This window comes from Apium graveolens, chromosome 8, assembly GCF_009905375.1.
Source record: "Apium graveolens cultivar Ventura chromosome 8, ASM990537v1, whole genome shotgun sequence".
In the NCBI taxonomy this organism is placed as follows: Eukaryota; Viridiplantae; Streptophyta; class Magnoliopsida; order Apiales; family Apiaceae; genus Apium; species Apium graveolens.
The window spans coordinates 14,783,893-14,807,708 of NC_133654.1; the positions used below are offsets into that span (position 1 = coordinate 14,783,893).

The window sequence follows — 23,816 nt, forward strand, 5'->3', positions numbered from 1 at the left end:
GGGAGAAAAAGATGGAAGTGATTTTGGGAAAAGGAAGAGGGCTTAATTGATGAAGAAGAAAGAATAAATCTGAATGTTTTTTAGGCGGCTAACTAGGGTTTGGGGGTCGACTCTCGTTCAAGTAAAAAGGCGAGAAAAATTTTGAATGACAAAATGTTAAATCTTCGATAATTATTAATGAAAGTAATATAAGAAATGTAACATGGTTCCTTACTAATAAGGCCGGGAAAAGATCATAGTAATTGATATCGTTGCAGCACTAAATTACACAACATTAAATTGTAGATATGTTTTCTCTACAGGCTACAGCAATTCGGAAATTCGGGGACTGTACCGGCAGTGTCAATCTTGGCCTTGGGGCTTGGGCAACAATGAAGTTACTCGAAGCCGTTGAGCTCCTGTGGTTACGAGTTCGATTACTGATGCGCGCGTCGGAAAAGAAAACAATGGCAGTTGGACTTATCAATTCCTTCGAGGATATGAGAGTAATTTACTTATATTGCATTCTACGATCAGCTGATCTACTGTATTCTCTAGTCTCTACAGGCGGCTAACAGTCGACGAAGTACGTACTTGTATAATCATAAAGCAAAAACAAGCTTAAGCGTGTTAATTTTTAATGCTTCAAGTTCAATAATAGAAGTGATTTTATAATACATCTTTTATAAATATCTAGTTTTCATTTCTATCATCGAAACTACCTAATTCAGCCCACATCTAATTAATATGATCACGTCTATTTTTTAGACATCTGCCGATCCGGTTATGATTTTCAAATCATTTACTTGTAAACAAATGCCCCACATAGATAAAATTTTAAAAGTTCAAAGTAAATAAAAATGTTCTTTACGAATAAGTAAAATAATAAAAATTAAACGTGAATAGAGTATCCTTTTGGGAAATTTTAAAATAAATAACTTGTAATTTAAACTGAATAAGTGATTTATAAGTGATAAGTTGAATAATACTTATAAATTATATTAGTGTTCGGATATTTTACTTATAAGTCATAATTTTTTTAATTTAAATGAAATAAAATAAAAAAATTTTAAATATAATTATCTTAATTCTTATATTATAAGTTAGATTAACATTAAAAATATATATTTTAAAACTAAAATTAATAAAAAATAAAAAATAAGTTGAGAAAAAATACGTCACATTCAACATATCAACTTATATAAGTTGTAAATTCAACTTATAAGTTTGATCAATAAATACTCGTAAATAAACTGTTACGGACTTATAAGTCATTAAACTGACTTATAAGATTTGTAAGACCCAGAATTACCTGATACTTTGCATCCATATCAATTATCAATTTTCATTATTAAATTTATTTGTAAATATTAATAATTGTAGCGAATAAAAAGTTGAGCATATATATTTACCATTTATATTAAGTGTTATAGAACTCGGCCTTTCCGCCGATAAATCGGCCGAGTAATCGGCAAAGTTGCTGCTGCCGATCTAGTTTCATTGAATCGCTTCATTATGCGGTTTTGATCAAATCGGGTCAAAACTCGGGTTAAATAGAACAAAATCGGGTCACAGATTTAGACATATCAAAGCGTTAATTGAAATGGCTTGAAACCTGGATGGCGATGACAGTGTTATATCATCGGACTTTTACTGTTGGCTACTTCCTATACTTGTATTCAGTTTATATGTAAGTATATGTAAGTATAAACTTGAAAAACAGAGGATTTATCGAAGGAAGAAGATAAAAAGATTCAAAGACTCCTTTGGGCTTTTTTCCTATTAAGGCCCAAAAAAGTTGAGGAAATCGAGAGAATTAAAACAAAGCTGCAGTGCCCAAGTCCATGTTAGCCCTCCATTTTAAATTTCTATGAAAATTTTAATATGATTTATTATATTTTCTAGTTATCCTACTTTCGGTTGGTTGTAAAGATTGATATTTTTTATGTTACTGAAAAATTGTACATTTCACTTAAATGTTTGTAATATTTTTTTATGCATATATAAATATTTATTAATTTTAAATTATTTTCGATTTTTTCACCGATTAATCCTTCCGATTAATCTCCGATTCACCGATTAATCCTTATACGGTCATGTGACTGATCTTCCCCGATTTTCTATTTCTATAACACTTTCAAGTGGTACTTATGTCATCAAAAAGCAAAAAATAAGAAAGATTAAAGATGGTTTACTAATTGTAGTATATTAAATTAATCGTTGGTGGGAACCTTAAAACAGATAAAATAATTACGATTTCGAGTAGATAATAATATTATAATACAACAAACAGATAAATAAATATCAAGAAAGGAACATGTAATTATTATACAGGCCAGTGAATGAGATTTGTTTAAGATATTTGAAGATATTGTTTGATAGCTCTGTGAAGGCATGTTTAAAGTCGTCCACAGACATGTGAATTCTGACATTCAACTTGATATATAAATAATGGCAGTACTAAACATTTTATATTATTATATTCGACAGTCGTAGCCCCATCATCCAAAGTTTACATTTTTATATTCCTAATCATGTTGTATCTGTCGCGCATTAACATTAAATCAAGGGCATGTTTTGAAAAGTTTACAAGTTAGGTTAGATTAATTATGTCATTTGATTAACACGATACTTCGTATGATGAGAATTTAACGTCTGTCAGCATATTCGATTCTCGCTGACGCTGATATTTGTTAAAATCGTACCGTTATGTAAGATGCATAAATTTAATCATTTAAAAAAAATAAAAAATAATATCATTTGATTGTCAAGATCCGGCAATTTATAAATCATAAAATTTGGTGATTCACCGATTAAGGATTGACACACTGGTTAATTTTTTAAAAGAGTTCAAAATTTGATTTAAAATCATCCACGACCCGTCAATAATCAAATTTTGAACTCTTTTAAAAAATATCTTTTGATTAAGAACAAAATAAAAAAAGATTACCTTAATATGAAGATTATGCCACAAAATTAAATTAAATATTGTCATAAAATGTATAAATTTAAAATTAAATAAGAGTGTGTTTGATATTGCTGTTGCAGACAACAACAGCCGCTTTTCGCTGAAAAACAGTTAAAAAACTGTTTGGTAAAATTTAAAAGCTGCTTTTCTGAAAAATGTTTTTGACTTAAAAGCTGCTGTTAGTGAAAGCAAGTCCCCCATACTTTTAGAAAAAGTTGTTTTTCAACTGTTGCCGGGAAGCAGATACTGATTTCACCATCAAACCTTACCAAAAGCATCATTATTTTTAATTTTTTTCATCAAAACATATACGTATCAAAAAAATTACCAAACAGTTATCTGATTTTTACAACAGCACTTTTTGCAGCAGCACTTTTTTAACAGCACAGCCATTTTTAACAGCAATCCCAAACAGAGCCTAAATCATCCCAAACAGAGCCTAAATCATGTCACATGATTATCGAGATCTTGGAATTCTTTGATCCAGAAAAGAAAGATCTTGGAATTCAGAACAAAATTGAAAAGAGATAACCTTAATTTGAAGATTAGGCCAACGAACTCCATTATTTTATTAGAAAAAGCGTGAAACACATCGAATCACTAATCTTATTTGAAAACAAACACAAGCATCCCAGTTAAAAAAGCTCAAAACACCAGAAAAAAGAACCAATATTCTCTACATATCGGACCAAAGTGAAAAAACAGGAATGCTCTGCTCGTGCCTAAAGAAGTTGAACGGATCAGCCAATGACTTAATCAACACCAACTTATCAAAATTAACTCCAAAGTAACGCCTTCCCCATTTACTAGCCTGAGCATAACTTGTACTCCCTGTTGGATTATTCTGACCCATCCAGACATTCACATAGTTGACATATGCACTCCTAGGATTGCTACTAACATAAGGAGTAAGATATGAATCTACTCTCCTCACCCAATCCAATCTCGCAGTTTCTTCAGCGCATGCCTCACGAGTGGGACATGTTACCGCGAAGAAGTTGAACATGTACAAGTACCCTGCTCGGTAGGGGAAGGGCAGAGCCGTTTCTGAGATTTCATTCATTCTACCACCGTAAGGTGTGAATTGTAAAAATGCCTGGTTATCGGGGAGTTGGAACATGTAATCCCACAGGCCTAGTAGGCCTTCTACTGGCATTGGTTTTTTGAAGAAATCTGAGCGTCCTTTGAATGCGGGACGAGGTAAAATCGTTTTATTGAGTAAAATCTCTGGCCGTTCCAGGACTGGGAACTGCGAGAAAAATACCATAGCTTGGATGTAACTAACTTCAATAAGATCTTCTCTAACTAATCCCAGCTCTGGCAACTTTTCTCCCATTATTTCAAGAACTTCAGAGGCACGTCCGAGGTATAGTGACTCGAAATTCATTTGTATCGTCTTCTTATCGGATCTGGTACTAGAATTACTTAGAATCACTTGTCCGTTGCACCTGACAGGGGCGTAGCCAGAAAATTAAGTTAGCTACGCAATATACAAGAACTCTCAAAATTGAAATCTTAACTACAAATATTAATGGAAATTAAAGTTAGCTTAATTACCTGATGTCAAGTTCTTTAGGCAAGACAGGAGCAACAGATTGCCACTTGTAGAAAGTATTAGTCACGTCTTCTTCCAATGTTCTAAAAACCCGAAAAACTGTGACAACTGCAGGAACAGGTACTAGATTAACTCTCCATGACACAACAACTCCGAAACTTCCACCACCACCTCCTCTGATTGCCCAAAACAAATTTTCACCCATGGTCTTCCTAGTTAGAATTTTACCATCAGCACAGATTAAACGAGCATCGATAACTTGATCTGCAGCCAATCCGTATTTCCTTCTCAACATACCGTATCCACCGCCACTCAAGATCCCGCCAACGCCAACGTTAGACCATAGTCCAGATGGGAACCCGTAAGCTGAAGTGGCCCTGCTGATGTAATAATAAAGTTCACCGTTTGTTACACCACTGTCAACCCATGCAGTTGCGGTAGACATGTCAGCAGTGACCTTATTAATGTTGCGCAAGTCCAGTACGATAAATTGAACTGATGAAACATAAGAGAAGCCCTCGAAACTGTGGCCACCGCTCCTGATTCTCATTTCTAAGCCCGTTTTCTTGCAACAGTAAATGACATTTTGGATTTGAGATTCGGTTGTTGGTGTGACAATAACAAGAGGTTTCGGGGTCGAGGCTTGCGCGAAACGGAGATTATTGATGGAGTAGATTAATGCATCATCGAAAGTAGAATTAGCAGGGGTGTAAATAAGTTTGGTGAGATTAGTGGAGTCAGAAGACTTTGCTAGGCATTTCAGAAAGTCATCTGATTTGGTTGCTGAAAAAGAAAAATAAAAAGTTGATAACAAAACAAGAAAAGGTAAAAGTGAAGTTGAGAGCTTCATTTTGAGATTTGGATCAAGTTGTGTAAAATGTATGAGTACTCGTGTTCTTATATAGGAATTGATTTTGAGTGGTGCAGGTGGGATGAACCTTTAGGTTTTGTAATAGAGACATGTGGGGGGCATGGTGGATAGGGGTTCAATAATACAAGCTTTTCGACACGAGGCCAACATGGCTGTAATCACCATCTTGATTGAAAAATTGAAGAAATTTCAACAACCTTAGTCCTCTTTATAAACTTTATGTAAAACAAATATTTTCACATGTTTTATTTCATAGTAGAGCCTAAAATTCAGAAGGGAAAATGTTAGGGGCACCAAATTGGTTCCCAAAAAAATTACAAAATGATAAGTGTGAAATTTTTATTGGCTAAATGAAAATGGACCCCCGCATATACATCAAAAACACCAATTAAATCATTTCAAAGTGTCACATCAGTCATGACACAGCCATGACACATCATTTTGTAACAATTTTTTGTATCATTTTTTTGTAGTTCTAGCATTACTCATTCAGAAGATAACAAATAGCTGAACCAAGAGGGGCGGAACTAGGTTTAAACCCCGCGGAGAAACGCGTTGTATTACCATTTTAAAGAAATGAAATGCAATAGCACGCGTTGCAGAGAAATGCAATATCACGTAATTCCAGAAAAGCAGAGGAGATCCGATAGTGGGTATTTGACAATGGAATAAGGGCATGTTTTATCTGTTTATCTAAGACCATGTAATCGTAAACGAGTCTGAAACATTGTTTTTAGAACTAAAAATAGCCAAACAAAAATAATCTGATATTCAGGAACGAAGTGATCTTCTAAGACGTCGTTCATGGAATGACTCCATTCCCTCGAGGAAAAGGTGTTGGACATATAACTTAAAATAGAATTTAGAATTACATTTTTATTTTTCAGCTGTAAACTTTCCCACCATAGTTTGTTAGGATCAGATTGTATATATTAGAACAGATCATTTCTTCTCTTGTAAGTTTTGGAATATATTACATTTTCCATAATGAGATTTCTCTTTCTCTCTCTACTGTCTCTCTCTCTTAATTGTGCATAACTGATTCATCTTCATTGCAAACTCGATCAACACAACAGCAGCTCAGTTCTTCAACTTCGACATGGTATCAGAGCAAGATTATACGTGATCTCCATCTCGTTCTCTCGTCGTTAATCGGTGCATTTGACGAAAATCTCCATCTCCGTCACGTCAATCAGCTGAATCTAGCTTTTATCAATCTTTTCTCAAAATGTTGTTTCATTTCTCAATTCGTTATCCAATTTTCAGTTTGTGATTAGTTCAATAAACGATCTCAATTGCTATTTTGCTATTTCCGTTGATTCAATAATCGATTTCATTTGTTATCCTCTGTGATTATCTCCATATCGTTATCACAATACGAAGTGTATCTCAAGAAAATCAGTTGATTTTGTGTGTTTGCAGAATCTTATATTCTCGTTATGGCAAGTTCCACAGTTCCTGACCCTAATCCTAGACTTTTAGATCAGGATAATCCTTTGTACTTGCAATCTTCAGATCATCCCGGAATGAAACTTATTAGTGATTCTTTTGACGGTACTGGCTTTAGTAATTGGAAAAGATCGATGACTATTGCTTTATCAGCAAGAAACAAATTAGGCTTCGTTGACGGATCGATTATCAAACCTGCTACTACTATATCTACGTTTAAGAGTTGGTCTAGATGCAATGATATGGTCATATCATGGTTGCTTGGTTCTTTGTCAAAATCCATTGGTCGCAGTGTTATCTACTCTAATTCTGCACGACAGATGTGGCAAGAATTGGAAGAAAGATATGGATCTCCTAATGGAACTCAATTGTTCTCTTACATAAAGAATTATCTGAATTTCACAGGGAAATAGTGATATTTCTGATTACTTCACTAGACTCAAGATGTTATGGGATGACATTGATTCTCTGGCATTGATTTCTGTATGTTCATGTGGCTGCACCTGTGGTGCCTCTTTGAAACTCTCCAATTTTCAGCAAGATCAACGAGTAATTCAATTCCTAGTGGGGCTTAATGAGTCCTACACTGCTATGCGTGGTTCGATTCTAATGAAAACACCATTGCCCAATATCAGTCAGGCTTACAACATTCTTCTTCAAGAAGAATCACAAAGAGAAATTCATTCTAGTACTCAGTTTGTCACAGACTCTGCCTCACTTCATGTGAGTTCCTCAAGGATGCCAGCTTATCAGTCATCAAAGAAGCCCAACCTTGACTAAAAAAGGACCATTCTCAACTGTAACTACTGCAAAAAACCTGGTCATACTGTTGAAAAATGCTACAAATTGCATGGAATCCCACCTGATTTCAAGTTCACAAAACCTAGGCGTTTTGCACAAGCTGCACAGGTTGAGGTTTCAACAATTACTCATGCTAATCCTACACAAAATGGATCATCTTCTGAACATGCTAATATCAACAATTCTCTAACTTCAACAAATACTCATACTCATGGAAATGCTTCTGTCAACATCACACCAGAATTTTATTCTCAGTTGATGACTCTATTGAAGAATTCTCAGAACACCACAGAATATGCACCATCCACTGCCAACTTTGCTGGTAATATAAATCTTTCCACAACTTGTTTCTCAAATTCAAATAAAATTAGTTGGATACTTGATAGTGGTGCTAGTGACCATATGTGCTTTCATAGAGATTTATTTTCTGATTTCAAAATACTTCCAACACCAATAACTGTATCCAAATCATTATATGGCCTTAAACAGGCATCTCGAGAATGGCATTTCAAGCTTAGCACAGCATTACTTGCTCGAGGTTATCAATTTTCCAAAAATGATACCTCTCTATTTTACAAGAAGAATGGTTCTTATGTTACTTTCCTTGCTGTATATGTTGACGATATCCTGGTGACGGGTAGTGACACATTGGAAATTTCTGCTGTTAAAAGGTATCTTGATGACACTTTCAAAATTAAGGACTTAGGTCGGCTCCACTATTTTTTGGGTATCGAGTTTAACTATGTTCCTACTGGTATCGTTTTGTCACAGAAGAAATTCATCCTTGATATGATACAAGAGTTTAACTGTTCTCATTTGTCTCATGTAGTCAGTCCTTTGGATTTTACTACTAAATTGCTTCCGAATGAAGGTTCTTTCCTCGATGAGCCAATCTTGTATCGTAAACTAGTTGGAAAGTTAAACTTTCTCACCAATACGCGTCCTGATTTATCATTTGTTGTCCAGCATCTCAGCCAGTTCATGTCTGATCCTAGACTTCCACATTGGAATGCAGTAATCCATGTTCTTCATTACATAAAACCTGATCCTTCTCGTGGTTTATTTTTTAGCAATTCATCTGATTACTCTGTTCAAGCTTATTGTGATGCAGAATGGGCTGCCTGCCCTCATACTAGGCGCTCAATAAGTGGTTTTGTTGTGTTCTTAGATGACAGTTTGATTTCATGGAAGTCAAAGAAACAACATACGATCTCTCTCTCATCTACAGAAGCTGAGTATCGATCTCTCAGGAGTATTACTACTGAACTTTCCTGGCTATCTCGATTGCTTCATGAATTTGACATTCTTAATATCAATCCAATTCCTGTCAAATGTGATAATATGGCTGCTATTTATATAGCCAAAAACCCTGTTTATCACGAACGCATAAAACATATCGAGTTGGACTGCCATTTCGTTCGAGAAAAACTTGGTTTTGGCTTAATCTCTTTACAGCATACACCCACTTATACTCAACTTGCGGATGTGTTCACTAAACCTCTCCCTGGTGTTCAACATAATGTTGTTTTGTCCAAGTTGGGTGTTCATTCTTTCCCCTCCAACTTGAGGGGGGGTGTTGGACATATAACTTAAAATAGAATTTAGAATTACATTTTTATTTTCCATCTGTAAACTTTCCCGCCATAGTTTGTTAGGATCATATTGTATATATTAGAACAAATCATTTCTTCTCCTGTAAGTTTTGGAATAGATTACATTTTCCACAATGAGATTTCTCTTTCTCTCTCTACTGTCTCTCTCTCTCTTAATTGTGCATAACTGATTCATCTTCATTACAAACTCGATCAACACAACAGCAGCTCAGTTCTTCAACTTCGACAAAAGGATGCTAGGGGTATAGCTAAAGCTATTAAGATATACGTTGTGATAACCAAGATGCTTCATCTCTCTTGACTTTGGATCATACAAAATGTTCTTGGCATTAAATATAACCAAGATGCTTCATCTCTCTTTTGTTAAGTATGATATGATCGTCATCAGAGTTCTTGGAAATAACACGGTTCGATTGTGATCTGGTGAAATCAGGTTTAGAAAACAGAGAATTCCATAATTTACAAACACATCGAAATCGAACCATGGACTTAACTGGAACTCGAATATCTCATTGATAATTATGTCTTCAGGAAGATCAGCTGAAGCCATAGATGTAAAATACTTACTCTCAGGGAAAAATAATAGGCTCATTAGTTACCCGTTAGTACTAGCTTAGAGTGTAAACTAGCCGAGCATAACATTGTCAGGCTCCGCTCGAGATTGTCAGTGTAACACCCCCTTTATAAAGAAGGAGATATTACATAAAATCCATAAACCTGCAAACAGAGCACTAATATATTTCTAACAATAATTAAACAGTCTAAAATCTCCAAAATAATATACTAAACTATAATAACCGAACAGGGGTATAATTTGTAGTTTGGTTAACTCTGTTTTTGGTTATCCTTTCGATCACGACCGTTAGATCTCTTAACCAAATGATCATAACAGTTAGATCTGAATACTAAAAAAAAACACCAACCAAGCTTACAGGTTCGAATCCCGCCAACGACAAACATTTATATTATTATTATAAAATTACAAGTAAATTTCTAGGTTCGAATCCTGCCAATAACAAACATTTATATTAATATTTATAAAAAAAATACACTAACCAAGTTCACAGGTTCGAACCCCGCCAACATCAAACATTTAATTATTATTTATAAATAAAGTTAATGGTTCAAATCTCATCAACCATATACTATTTTATACTATACTATTTGATTTAACTTAAAGTTATACACAATCAAATTATAATTATATTGTTATTAATTTACGTATTTAATTATTTATATTAGAATTTTAATAAAATCATATAAAATAAAATAAAAAAATCTAAATATTAACGGAACCCATGCATCATACAGTTTTAAACTAGTAATATTAAATCTCCAAACTATCTAAACCAATAATATAATGTAGAAATCTCTAATTAAATAATTAAACCAAGTCTGAAATCCTAATCAATAAATGGGGTAACTCTCCATCACACAGTCCCAGATCCCCCTAAGCACCTGCCAATAAAAGAATACGGCATGAGCCAAACGCCCAGTACGGATTTGGAATACAGTTTATTAAACAAAGAGATCAGAAATAAATAATCTGTAATTTATAATAAAACAATAATTTTAAAAATAAGTAAGGCTGAAGTTACGAGGGGTTAGAATATTTCATACCGAAATCAGAACATATACAAATATACACATCATAGGATACCTAATGCGTGCAACAGAATGGATAACGTGTACGTGTTGTAAAAGACATGCATGTACTTTAACAAGACTAAGACAACTTGTCAACCCTAAGTAAATTGTATTGTTATCTAAATTTGTATTCTGTAATTGTAACACTTAAAGTCTGTAAAAATGCAAAGGAGCAGACTGAAGTCTTTTTCCTAAAACTGTATCAAGCCTAAGGATTCTATCTGGAAGAAGATCAAGAAGATCATGCCTCAGAAGAATTTTGAAGAAGCTTGGAGTTGAATAAATCTGTTTGGAGAAAAATGTTCTAAGTCAAGATCTCTACAAGTCACAGATTTAATGTTATAGAGAAGTCATTCGAGAACTCCACAATGACTTATCAAGAAGTCATTCAAACTCTAGAGAGTACCGACGAATAAGCAACATCTACTCGACGGATGAGCTATATATCCACTCGATGGATGAATAACATCTACTCGACGGATGAGCAATATCTACTCGACGGATAAGCTATACATCTACTCGACGGATGATCAATATCTACTAAACGGATAAGCAATATCCACCGGGAGTAGAGAAGTCAGGAAAGCTACTCGAGAACTCAAAAAGATATCGACAAGTCATTCCTTCACTAGAGAACTCAGAGTTATCGACAAGTCTATATCCATTCGAGAACTCAGAGATATCTACAAGTCAAGTGAAGTTATGAAGACTAGAGATCTCGATGAGCTAAAGACCTCTACAAGCCAAACTCATTATGGAGTACTAGAGATCTCGATAAGCCTTTATACTTATCAAGATATCAAGTGTTCAAATGAATCAAACTGGAGATCTCGAAGTACAGTCTCAAAGTACAGAATTGCAGATCAGTTTAATATCCAAGATAAACAATCAACAAACAATCCAACAGCTGGATTGACAAGTCTACAAAAAGCAGCTTGAAGAGTGTGCAAGATCAATGGCAAAGATTAACTGACAGAGGAAGATTAAAGTAAACACGGGATGATAAAGATATGCTAAGCCAAAAATGGAAGATTTGCTTTTCTATAAATAAAAATGACAAGTGACAATTTAGAAAAGCTAATAGCATGTTTATTATCCACTGTGTAAACCAACAGTTAACTGAACTATAAAGTTAACACTGGTCCTCTAGTTATATGTAACAATTTAGATCAAAAATTCTTGTAACACTCTCGAGAAGAAGCTGAGCTCTTTAACTTCAAAGAGCTTAGAAATTTTGTAGTAAAACATCTTGATTTTTAATACCAAAATTAAGTGAGTTTTGAAGATCTGTATTCTTTATTTTATGCAAGTTTAATTTCTGCATGAACACCTTTTCTATACAAGATTTAATTTACTTTGTTCAACCATTATCTTTCAAGAAAAGTCTAAAATCAGAAAAACACATTCACCCCCCTCTGTGTGTGATTCATTACATAACAGTACGTCATATACAACGTCACCATAAATCAAATCACAAATCAAACTCTGGGTGCACTCACGTATTCTCAACAAATATCAAATGCGCAAAATATCCTCCCAAAAGCTAACAAAAGGATACGGTGTGAACAATCACACTGTCACGGAATTGTCATGTCACTGGTGCCACAATGACATGGCTATAGTACCCCTAGAGCTGGTTAACTCGGTTTGCCCTATATCACTAAGGGTCAAATAAAAATATTCTCGCAAAATTTTTAAATCAAATAATTCAGATTTTCAAAACAGAGGGTGTCGTAAATAATTTTTGAAAACCGCATAAACAGATATTTAAAATTTTCCAGATCAAATATTAAAACAGGAAGTCAAAATGATCAAACAATATTAAAGGAGCGAATAAAATATGGAATTAAACAAATCAGAGATGTTTAATTTCTAAGAGATGTTTAATTTCTAAGAGGAGTAGTTCCGAATAAAAAGTGGACAAAATCCGTATCTCAAATATCGCAAACACTAATACTATCGAAATCCGCACGATCCGCTAAATTCCCGATCCCGAATCTAAAACAAAATTTTAGATTTATTAATAATATATATATTTTATTATATTTACTAATCACCCTAATATATCTTATAAACATCATTATAAGTTTTATCCATCTGACTCAATAACTAGAAATTCTTAAGTCTGTACAACCTAACTGGTGCATATATTTAAATAAAAAAATCAATTATAAAGATGTATCACTGTGACCTGGTTAAACAAACTTGACAATTGTGAGATAAGGGATTGGCAACTTTAAAAGAAAATATAAAATTTATTAATTACCCAAATCCTTATTAATAACACTGAATACTTTAGAATTATGCGATAACCATGTTATTATTATTATTATTATTATTATTATTATTATTATTATTTGTTTACTTTAAAATAACACAAGTTAAGCCGTGCAGAGACTATGAACCCTATTCTGATGCACTTGTGTGTAAATGTATTGTTAGAACATGATCTCATAAACTTAGTCAGAATAATGACTTATCAAATAACTGTTTAATTTAAAATTATTAATATATTAATCTCTTTAAAATCTAACTCACGTATTCATAAAACTGACTCAAAATTGCACGAGAATAACTATATAATCAAACTAATTGAAAACCACTAATACACCCAAATAATAACGAGGACACATTATTGATTATATATAAAAAAATAAGTTGTCAAAGTTATAAAATCTATACAAAAGCAAAGTATTAGAACCCATTAACTATACATGTACCTGAGTAAACTGTAAAGACAACAAAAATAATTTGTGCTTGTGGATGATTATCGAATTAAAAATTGTAAGTGCTTAATGATACTTACGAGTTACAAACGACATAGCAAAGAACGAAAAAGCACTCATGTGTGACTCTCTTTCTCTGTATGGGCTTCTTGGCTATAGAGTTATTTTCTTTAATCAATGTACTGTGAAGTTATATATAGGGCAGTAAAACTAAAATAAAACAACAGAGACAGAAAGGGTTAGAGACAGCAGGAGAACAAGAAGAGGAGTGCCAATGATCTGAAATTTCAAGTCTCATATTGAATCATTTGGGATGAAGTTAGAGAATATATACATCTTTAGTCAGTAATCAATCACCACAATAAGGTAATTCTATATTTTATTTTTATCAAAACTTACAAAACAAAGGATGCACCCAAACTGTTTGATTAAATGTATAAAAGAGAATATGAATATTTTTATCAATAGAATCATGTAAAATTTATTTGTCTGTGTTGTTTTACATCAATGTATACTATCTTGATATTTACTTGTCATTTAGAATTGGTCATGATTTTTAAGTGTAGCATCTGGTTAGTTTATTTCTCTAAATTTTTGTTTATTTGTGTATAAATTAAATGTAATATAGGATGTCTAATAAAAAATTATGTACATATTCTGACTTGTTGTATTTTAATATATTAAGTTCATTTTTCGGTATAAGAAAAAAAATCTCGCTGGGAAGTATTTTTAGGCTAGATCTGCCTCTGACTGCCTCTAGAATTTTAATAATAAACAAAACTGTCTAACATAAATCCTTTTTCTAAAATAATTAATTAATCTATTAGAGCACTTCTTCTTACTCTAAATATAATTTAAATTTTTTTAATTATTATTATTATTATTATTATTACTTAAAAGTATTGATATTACAGTCAGGCTTGACTCGAGTTCAATTAAAAAGTTTGGGATTGAGTTAATCGATTTTTTAATTTTAAGTTTAAAATTTTGCTCGTAAAAAATTTGATAAGCTCGAGTTCGGCTCGAAAACTGGAATTTATTTGACCAAGCATCGAGAAAAACTCAAAATGTGATATGTTCGGCTCAAGTTCCATTCAATTAAATATATAAAATATAAATAAAATGTTGAATTTATTGGCACGTTTCATTTCATAGTAGAGCCTAAAATTCAGAAGTTAACATTTGCAGTCAGCGGCAAAACCAAGGAGGGCGAACCTAGGCTGAAAGCCCGCAGAGAAATGAGTTGTAGTTGCCATTTGAAAGAATTGAAATGCAATAGAACGGGAACTGTTTATCGTATAATTCCAGAAAAGCAGAGGAGATCCGAATACCCTGTCGTCCTGCCATGTTCCATATTTAGGGTATTGACAATAAATAAGGGCATGTTTTGATAAGTTTACAAGTAAGGTCATCAATTACCATGTTACAGATACAGTATCCGTTAATTAAGACCATGTGGTCTTAAACAAACTAAAAATAGCCAAACAAATTCCATGAGTGATGGATGCACATATGTTTTATTAAAAGAAGCGTAAAATACATCCAATCTGCAAAACAAATACAAATGTTCTAGTAAAGACAACCTAAAACACGACCAGCTGGAAGAAACAAACTAGAACACGAGCATATGCAAAGGGATCAGCATATTCTGATCTACATATCGGATAATAGTGAAAAGTTAGGAATACTCTGCTCGTGTCTGAAGAAGTTGAAAGGATCAGCCTGCGTCTTCACCACAATCAACTTCTCAAAATTAACACCAAAGTAACGCTTACCCCATTGGCTAGCCTGAGCGTAACTTGTAGTCCCTGTTGGATTATTTTGGCCCATCCAAACATTCGCATAGTTCACATAAGCACACCTAGGATTGCTAGTAACATAAGGGGTAAGATAAGTGTCCAAACTCTTCACCCATTCCAACCTTGCAGCTTCATCTTCAAAAGTCACTGCAAAGAAGTTGAACATGTACAAGTATCCAGCTCTGTAAGGAAATGGCAGAGCAGTCGCGGAGATTTCATCCATTCTACCACCATAGGGAGTGTACTGTAAGAATGCCTGTTCGGCAGGAAGTTGGAACATGTAATTCCACAGGCCTAGTAGGCCTTCTACTGGCATTGGTTTCTTGAAAAAATCTGACCTTCCTTTGAATGCTGGACGCGGTAATATTTCTTTGTTTAGTAAAATCTCTGGTGGTGTGTAGAGTGGAAATTCCGAGAAAAATACCATAGCTTGGATATAACTAACTTCATGAAGATCTTCTTTCACTAATTTCAACTCCGGGAAGCTCTCTCCTAGAATTGCAAGAACATTAGTGGCTGGTCCGAGGTACAATGATTCAAAGCTCATTTGCATTGTCTTGTTATCCGATCGGGTACTTGAACTATCCAGAATGACTTTTCCAGTGCACCTGTCAGACGTAGCAAAAAAACTTATAAGTAAGTCGCTTTATCTGCCACATTTCCTAATTTGTATGTGCCAAATTGTTGTTCGCATCCAGTTAATATGAACTGTTTGTTTAATTTGATTGAATAAAACGTGGAATTTTATACGAGCAACTTACCTGATGTCGAGTTCTTTAGGTAACAGAGGAGCAACAGACTGCCATTTGTGGAAAATGTTGGTCATGTCTTGGTCCAAAGTTCTGTAAATCTTGAAAATTGTGACAATTGGAGGAACAGGTACTAGATTAACTCTCCACGACACAACAACTCCGAAGCTTCCACCGCCACCTCCTCTGATTGCCCAGAACAAATTTTCGCCCATGGTTTTCCTGGTTAAAATGTTACCATTAGCATCGATCAAACGAGCATCGATAACTTGATCTGCAGCCAAACCATATTTCCTTCTCAACATACCGTATCCACCTCCACTTATAATCCCACCAACACCAACATTTGACCATAGTCCCGATGGGAATCCGTAAACTGACGTGGCCTTATTGATGTAATAGTAAAGCTCACCATTTGTTACACCACTATCAACCCATGCAGTTGCGGTTGTTACGTCTGCAATGACTTTATTAATGTTACGCAAGTCAAGTACAACAAATGGAAGTGATGAAACATAAGAAAAGCCCTCGAAACTGTGGCCACCGCTCCTGATCCTCATTTCTAATCCTGTTTTCTTGCAACAGTATATAACATTTTGGATTTGAGATTCGGTTGTCGGAGTGATGATTACTAGAGGCTTTGGAGTTGAGGGCTTAGTGAAACGAAGATTGTTAATAGAGTATAGCAATGTAGCATTAAAAGTAGAGTTAGCAGGGGTGTAAACAAGTTTGGAGATTGCGATTGAGTCAGAAGACCTTGCTAGGCATTGGACAAAATCATCAGATTGAGTTGCGGTTGAAGAAAAACAGAGAAATGCAATGAAAAGAAGAAGAGAAGCTAAGAATGGAGTCATTAGAAGCTTCATTTTGAGATTTTGTGTAGTTCTTGTGCATGGTTGTGTGCTTTATGTAGGGAAATTTTGAGGAGATGCGGATAAGATGAGGTAATTTTTTAATGGAAACATGTGGGGTGATGGGTTCGAAAACGAAAGGTTTTAGGTAAAATTGTACACGCGAGGCACCATGCATGGCTGGCTAATTAAAGCTTCTTCAATCAAGAAGATATTAAAACCTTAATATGTCCCCTTCCTGTAACTTCTGTATTGATTACACAGATAAGATTTGCAGAGAGGGATTTTATTTTATTTTCTGCATGTAGGATTGGTAGTGTGGCTGGCTGTGGTGTGAATAGTATGCGGGTATGCTAAGGAAAATTCTGGATGGACTTATTTAAGTGAACTCGACACGATTTGTTTTCTTAAATAAGCCGATGAGTTCGCATAAATAAATGAGCCGGGTTGAACTTTTTGCATGTTCAACTCGGACTCGGCTCGACTTGTTTTAAAAAGAAAATTCAGCTCGGATCGTCTCGACTATGTTCATTTGGAGCTCTAAGCTATGTTCATTTCGAGCCATAGAGTACGGCAAGTTCCTATAAAACTTTGAGCTCAATTTCAAATTTCAATACATAAAGAACTTGATTATCGTACTTGCAGGAATCTATAAAATAAAAATGAAGTTATATCAAGCCCAAGTCAGGTCAATACTGGACGATTTTGATGGCACGATCTTCAGTCACAGATTGCATATTTTTGTTGTTTTTGAAGGGAAAAAATGATTAAAAATACAATTCCAAAACCTTTAATTTACTTGAGAGTTGTTATTTTTACTTCAATAATGAGATGCATAAGATCTTAAACCCAACGTTCTCAAATGTGGTTTTATTTTTGTTTTAAAAAATTCTCAAATCCAACACCCAAATTTACAATATATTCAGTTTTCAGATTCAACAAGTTTGTATAATTTCACAGAGAAGCTGAACTTCTCCATACTAGGCTATTACTAGGGGTGTAATCGAGCCGAGCCGAGCCGAGCCGAATACTGCCAGGCTCGGCTCGAGCTCGATTAAAATAATTCGGACTCGAGCTCAAGTTCGATCGAGCCTTTAATTTCAAGTTCGAAACTCGGCTCGTAAAAGATTCGGTAGGCTCGAGTTCGGCTCGAAAGCTCAAATTACCTCACTAAATATTAACAAAAATTCGAAGTATGATCGGTTCGACTCGAATTCGGCTCGATAAAAATAAATAATATATAAAAAATATTTAATATTTATATAAAAATATATTTATAATAAAAAAATTAAAAAATAATAGAGGCTCGATAAGGTAATAATTTGAAGTTCGAGCTCGGCTCGGTTAAAAATTAGAAAAGTTCGAGTTCGAGCTCGGCTCGATTATTTCGAGCCGAACTCGAGTAGCTCACAAACAATTTGACTCGTTTACATCAGGCTGTAGCCTATAGCTAATGTGCAAATTTTCTATATACTTGTATGCAAATCTAGGGCACTAAGAACAAAGGCATATTTTTATAAGTTCACAAATCTAAGGTATGTTTTGATAAGACTCATAAACTGCTACTGCTGAAATTAGCAAAAACAAGAACTCGGGCCTCATGGACGACTATATATTTATTAGATGAAGCATAAAAAGCATTCAGTCTCCATGACAATCACAAACAATTTAGTAAAAAAAAACTTGAAAAACAAGCAAAAATTAAAAAACCAATCTACATATCCGACCAAAGTGAAAAAACAGGGATACTTTGCTCGTGCCTAAAGAAGTTAGTAGGATCAAAAACTGACTTCACCGCAACCAACCTATCAAAATTAACACCAAAGTAACGCTTGCCCCATTGGCTAGCCTGAGCATAACTTGTACTCCCTGTTGGATTATTTTGGCCAATCCAAATATTCACATAGTTCACATATGCACTTCTAGGATTGCTACTAACATAAGGAGTAAGATAAGTGTCCAAGCTCCTCACCCAGTCCATCCTTGCAGTTTCTTCTTCGCATTTCTCGAGACTCGGACATGTCACTGCAAAGAAGTTGAACATGTACAAGTACCCTGCTCGGTATGGGAATGGCAGAGCCGTTTCTGAAATTTCATTCATTCTACCACCGAAGGGAGTGTACTGTAAAAATGCTTGGTTGTCGGGAAGTTGGAACATGTAATCCCACACGCCTAATAGTCCTTCTACGGGCATTGGTTGCTTGAAGAAATCTGAACGTCCTTTGAATGCAGGACGCGGTAAAATGGTTTTGTTTAGTAAAAGTTCTGGTGGTGCATTGTATGGGAATTGCGAGAAAAATACCATAGCTTGAATGTAGCTAACTTCAATTAGATCTTCTTCAACTAATCCCAATTCTGGAAATTGTTCTCCCATTATTGCAAGAACTTCACTGGCTGGTCCTAGGTACAATGATTCGAAGCTCATTTGTACTGTCTTGTTATCGGACCTAGTACTATTTTCACTCAATACCACGTTTCCATTGCACCTGTTAGAAAACTATGTTAGTTAGATCAAAAATATATAAATTATTGAATAAATTTTTAACTTGCTGAGTAAATTGAAAGTTTAATTAAGAATCAAATTTTCTAATTTATCGAAAGACAGCTATGGCCTAATATGCCTCGTACCTGATATCGAGTTCTTGAGGAAACAGGGGAGCAACAGATTGCCACTTGAAGAAAATATTAGTCATGTCTTGTTCAATAGTTCTGAAAACCTGGAAAATTGTCACAACCGGAGGAACAGGCACAAGATTAACTCTCCACGACACAACTACTCCGAAGCTTCCACCACCGCCTCCTCTGATTGCCCAAAACAAATCTTCGCCCATAGTTTCCCTGGTTAAAATGTTACCATTAGCATCTATCAAACGAGCATCGATAACCTGATCTCCAGCCAACCCGTATTTCCTTCTCAACATACCGTATCCACCGCCACTCAAAATCCCCCCAACACCAACGTTAGACCATAGTCCAGACGGGAACCCGTAAGCTGAAGTGGCCCTGCTGATGTAATAATAAAGTTCACCGTTTGTAACACCGCTATCAACCCATGCAGTTGCGGTTGTCACGTCAGCGGTGACCTTATTAATGTTGCGCAAGTCAAGTACTACAAACGGCACTGATGAAACATACGAAAAGCCCTCGAAACTGTGGCCACCGCTCCTGATTCGCATTTCTAAGCCTGTTAACTTGGTGCAGTAAATAACATTTTGGATATGCGATTCGGTTGTTGGTGTAATAATAACCAGAGGCTTCGGAGTCGAGGATTGCGCGAATCGGAGATTATTGATGGAGTAGAGCAATGCATCGTTGAAAGTAGAGTTATTGGGAGTGTAAAGAAGTGCGGAGATTGTGGAAGAGTCATTAGACAGAGCTAGGCAATTGAGAAACTCATCTGTTTGAGTTGCAGATGATGAAGAGAAACAAAAAGTTGATAACAGAACAAGAAAAGGCAAAAGTGATGCTGAAAGCTTCATTTTCAGTTTCGGATGATAATGTGCATAATGTTAGGATACATGTTTGTTTTTTATAACGACAAGTATACATTATTTAGGATTGATTTTGTTGAAGGTCTGGACTAGATGCATGGTATGAACTAGGAACTTTCTTTGACAGAGACATGCAGGGGCGATGGCTTGAATATTGAAAGCTTTATACATTCTTTATTTCCATATACAAGGGCCACCGGGCTACCTAAAATTTTGAATCATGAGCAAAATTCAACAACCTTTGTCCTCATCGTTTACTTTTGTTCTTATTGGATGGAGATCAATTTAAAAATTTGTTAATATTATGTAATCCAAAAATTATACCAAAATAGGTAAAAAATGACGTGGCATGACATGTATTTAAATATAATTTGTGGGTATATATGAATGCACGTGGGATCTCATATTATTACTAGAAAAATTACCATTTATAAAACATTTGGAAAATTTTTTTGTAACAATATTTGGTACCTCTGGCATTTCTCAATTATAAATTAATTGTTAACACCTCCTACATATACTTGCACCTATAATTGAATTGATGTATTGGTGAATAAGTTTGAGCTCAACTTAATAAAGTCTCGGTTTAACTCGGTTAGTTAAATACTGAACATTATTATATTTTGCGTGACAGGGAAGATCCGCTAGTTTTGATTCGTTGGAAAATAATTCATGCTCACCTCTTCTCATTCAAAATTCGACTAGACTTAGGGCCTGTTTGTCAGCGCACTTATAAGTCACTTATGGCTTATAAGCCCGTAACAGCTTATCGACGAGTGTTTGTCGCCCCAACTTATAAGTTGAATTTACAACTTATAAGCTGATAAGTTGAATGTTGGTAACGACGTACTTTTTCTCAACTTATTTTGATTTTTGGCTGATTTGTTAACCTCAATTTTAAAATATATATTTTTAAATGTTAATCTAACTTAAAATTCAAGAATTTAGATAATTATATTTAATAATTATTTATTTTAGCTCATTTAAGAATTTTTTTATTTTGACTTATAAGTAAAATTATCCAAACACTTATTTAACTTATAAGTAATTTTTTAATTATCACTTATAATTCACTTATTCATTTTAAGTCGTAAGTTATTTATTTTCAGATTTCCCAAACGGGCACTTAGTTTGTTGGTGCTAAATTTACATGTACCTTTCATTTTTTAAAAATGAAACCACAGAAAGTAATATTTGTTTTGATGACCAGATTTGGTTAGACTGCATGCATAGTAACACAAATTTAGTTCACAAACTAGTCTGCTGATAAAGCCACTTGATTCGGCTTTGTATTAAAGTTGGTTTTTAAAATTAACATATAGCGTTGTTCCTTTGGAAAATGGATCTCTTTTAAAAATTAAATAATGGTGCCATATATTAATTCGTACAAAAAAAATTAGGTTAATGACGAATTTAGGACTACACGGGTTAAGTCGATTTAATCATTTTAATGACCCAACCCATTTAGTACGGATTATAAAAATATCAAATCATCAATCTTAAAAAAAAATAATTAAAATACACCCTACTAACTGTGTGAAGGTTGGATTGATTAAGATTGTGTTAATCGGATTCCAAGCGTCTATTTCGCGTTTCTTAATCAACGATTTGCATTTGGGAAGGACTTCTACTGTCCTGTTACACATTAAGTGAAGATCTAAGTATATATTGTAAACACAACTAAAAAGGGAAGCAACATGCCTAACATTTTATCATTATAGGAGAAATAAATAAAATTATGATAATCATTTTAATGATCTACAATTGCACTTATTGTGTGATATAAGCTGAGGATCTGAATATAATTATATAACCAATATTATATACAAGTAAAGTTAGACCAAAATATTCTCACAGATCTTAAACAGAATGACATAATTTATAAATATCTTAGTTGATAATTATTCGCTAACATTTTCAAGTTTGCTTCTCTAAATAATTAGCTCGTCTCTATTATTCAAGTTTTCTTTTAACTTTAAGTAGAGTTTTGCAAGGTTAATTGTATAAATTATATAGTATCAAACATTTGCAAGGTGAGGAGAAAGGCGGCCACCGCTAGGATTATAAGTTGTATACTAAAATTATTAATATAAGGACATTTTTCTAGGTTTTTATGTTAGGGATGTAATGAAATTGAAATGGGCCGAGGTGTAATATATTTGAAATGGGTTGGGTTAATATTAGAACTGGGTTGGGTTGGTTTAGGATTTTAAATAGGTAAAATATGACCCAACCCATTATAAACGGTTTAAGTAAAAAATAACCCAACTAATGTACTGGTTTAAACGGCTTGGTTTGAACGAATCACTTTGGGGTTGGGCTGGGTTGTTTTTTGCAGGTTAAGTAACCCATGAGCAGCCCTAAACGAACCTACTCTCTTTTTTCACAAATAAAACTCTCTGAAACTCATGAATTTACGACTAAGAAATTATTTAGAGAAATGCTATATGTTAGATATATTTGATAATGTCATGGCTAATATGTTTTATGTTTAGCTTTCAGATCTTACGTGAACAGGATAAATCAGTACTTAACTGTTGATCAGTACTTATACTGGAAGTCAGGACTTAAGGATATCAGTACTTATATTATCAGGAGATAATCATCAGAAGATAGATATCAGAACTTAAGTGCTGAAGGACAATCAGATAAGGACAGTAGCTGATTAAAGGAAAGAAGATCGAGATAAACATAAGAAGAGATATGCATGAAGAAGGAATTCCGTGAAGAATGGAATACTTGGAAGAAAAGATATCTGATTGATATATTTTAGGAAGCAGAATTATATTCCATATCAATTAGCGATTATCTTGTAACTGTGTAGTATATAAACACAGACATAGGGTTTATACTATAAGTGTTATCATTATTAGAGAAGATTATTCATTGTAACCCTTGCAGCTCTCGTGATATTTGTTCATCACTGAGAGGTAACAGTTCCATACTGTAACAGAGTTTATTGTATCAATAAAGTTTGTTTTCTGTTACTTAAATTCTTAAAGTTCGATTTGAGTATACTATACACTATATTCACCCCCTCTACAGTGTGTGTGTGACCTAACAATTGGTATCAGAGCCTATCTGTTAACACACATACAGTTAAAGATCCAAACACAATCATGTCGGACACAGAAACTCCAACTAAGCCTACCACAACTGAGGAACCACCAAAGACACAAATTCAGAGTCGGTATGAGACCATCAGAGTCCCCATACTGAGACCATCTGAATATCCCATATGGAAGGTAAGGATGACCATGTTCCTGGAAGCAACAGATCCAGAATACCTTGATAGAATCAAGGAAGGTCCTCATAAA

The 23,816-nt window shown here is 34.3% G+C and overlaps 3 protein-coding genes across 3 annotated transcripts; all 3 read right to left on the reverse strand.

Annotated features, from left to right (window-relative positions):
- Window positions 1–3,484: 3,484 nt before the first annotated feature.
- LOC141677337 (berberine bridge enzyme-like 24) lies at window positions 3,485–5,377 on the reverse strand. Its single transcript, XM_074483219.1, has 2 exons — window positions 4,505–5,377; window positions 3,485–4,395 (listed from the first exon to the last, which is right to left on the reverse strand). Exons 1-2 carry the CDS (start codon window positions 5,350–5,352, stop codon window positions 3,624–3,626), a joined length of 1,620 nt encoding a protein of 539 aa, XP_074339320.1. The 5' UTR covers window positions 5,353–5,377; the 3' UTR covers window positions 3,485–3,623.
- Window positions 5,378–15,237: 9,860 nt separating this feature from the next.
- LOC141678465 (berberine bridge enzyme-like 24) lies at window positions 15,238–17,015 on the reverse strand. The gene is made up of 2 exons (XM_074484793.1): window positions 16,170–17,015; window positions 15,238–16,016 (listed from the first exon to the last, which is right to left on the reverse strand). Exons 1-2 carry the CDS (start codon window positions 17,009–17,011, stop codon window positions 15,263–15,265), a joined length of 1,596 nt encoding a protein of 531 aa, XP_074340894.1. The 5' UTR covers window positions 17,012–17,015; the 3' UTR covers window positions 15,238–15,262.
- A 1,584-nt stretch (window positions 17,016–18,599) lies between these two features.
- On the reverse strand, window positions 18,600–20,526 carry LOC141678602 (berberine bridge enzyme-like 24). The gene is made up of 2 exons (XM_074484945.1): window positions 19,637–20,526; window positions 18,600–19,494 (listed from the first exon to the last, which is right to left on the reverse strand). The coding sequence occupies exons 1-2, from the start codon at window positions 20,485–20,487 to the stop codon at window positions 18,723–18,725; spliced, it is 1,623 nt and encodes a 540-aa protein (XP_074341046.1). The 5' UTR covers window positions 20,488–20,526; the 3' UTR covers window positions 18,600–18,722.
- Window positions 20,527–23,816: the final 3,290 nt, after the last annotated feature.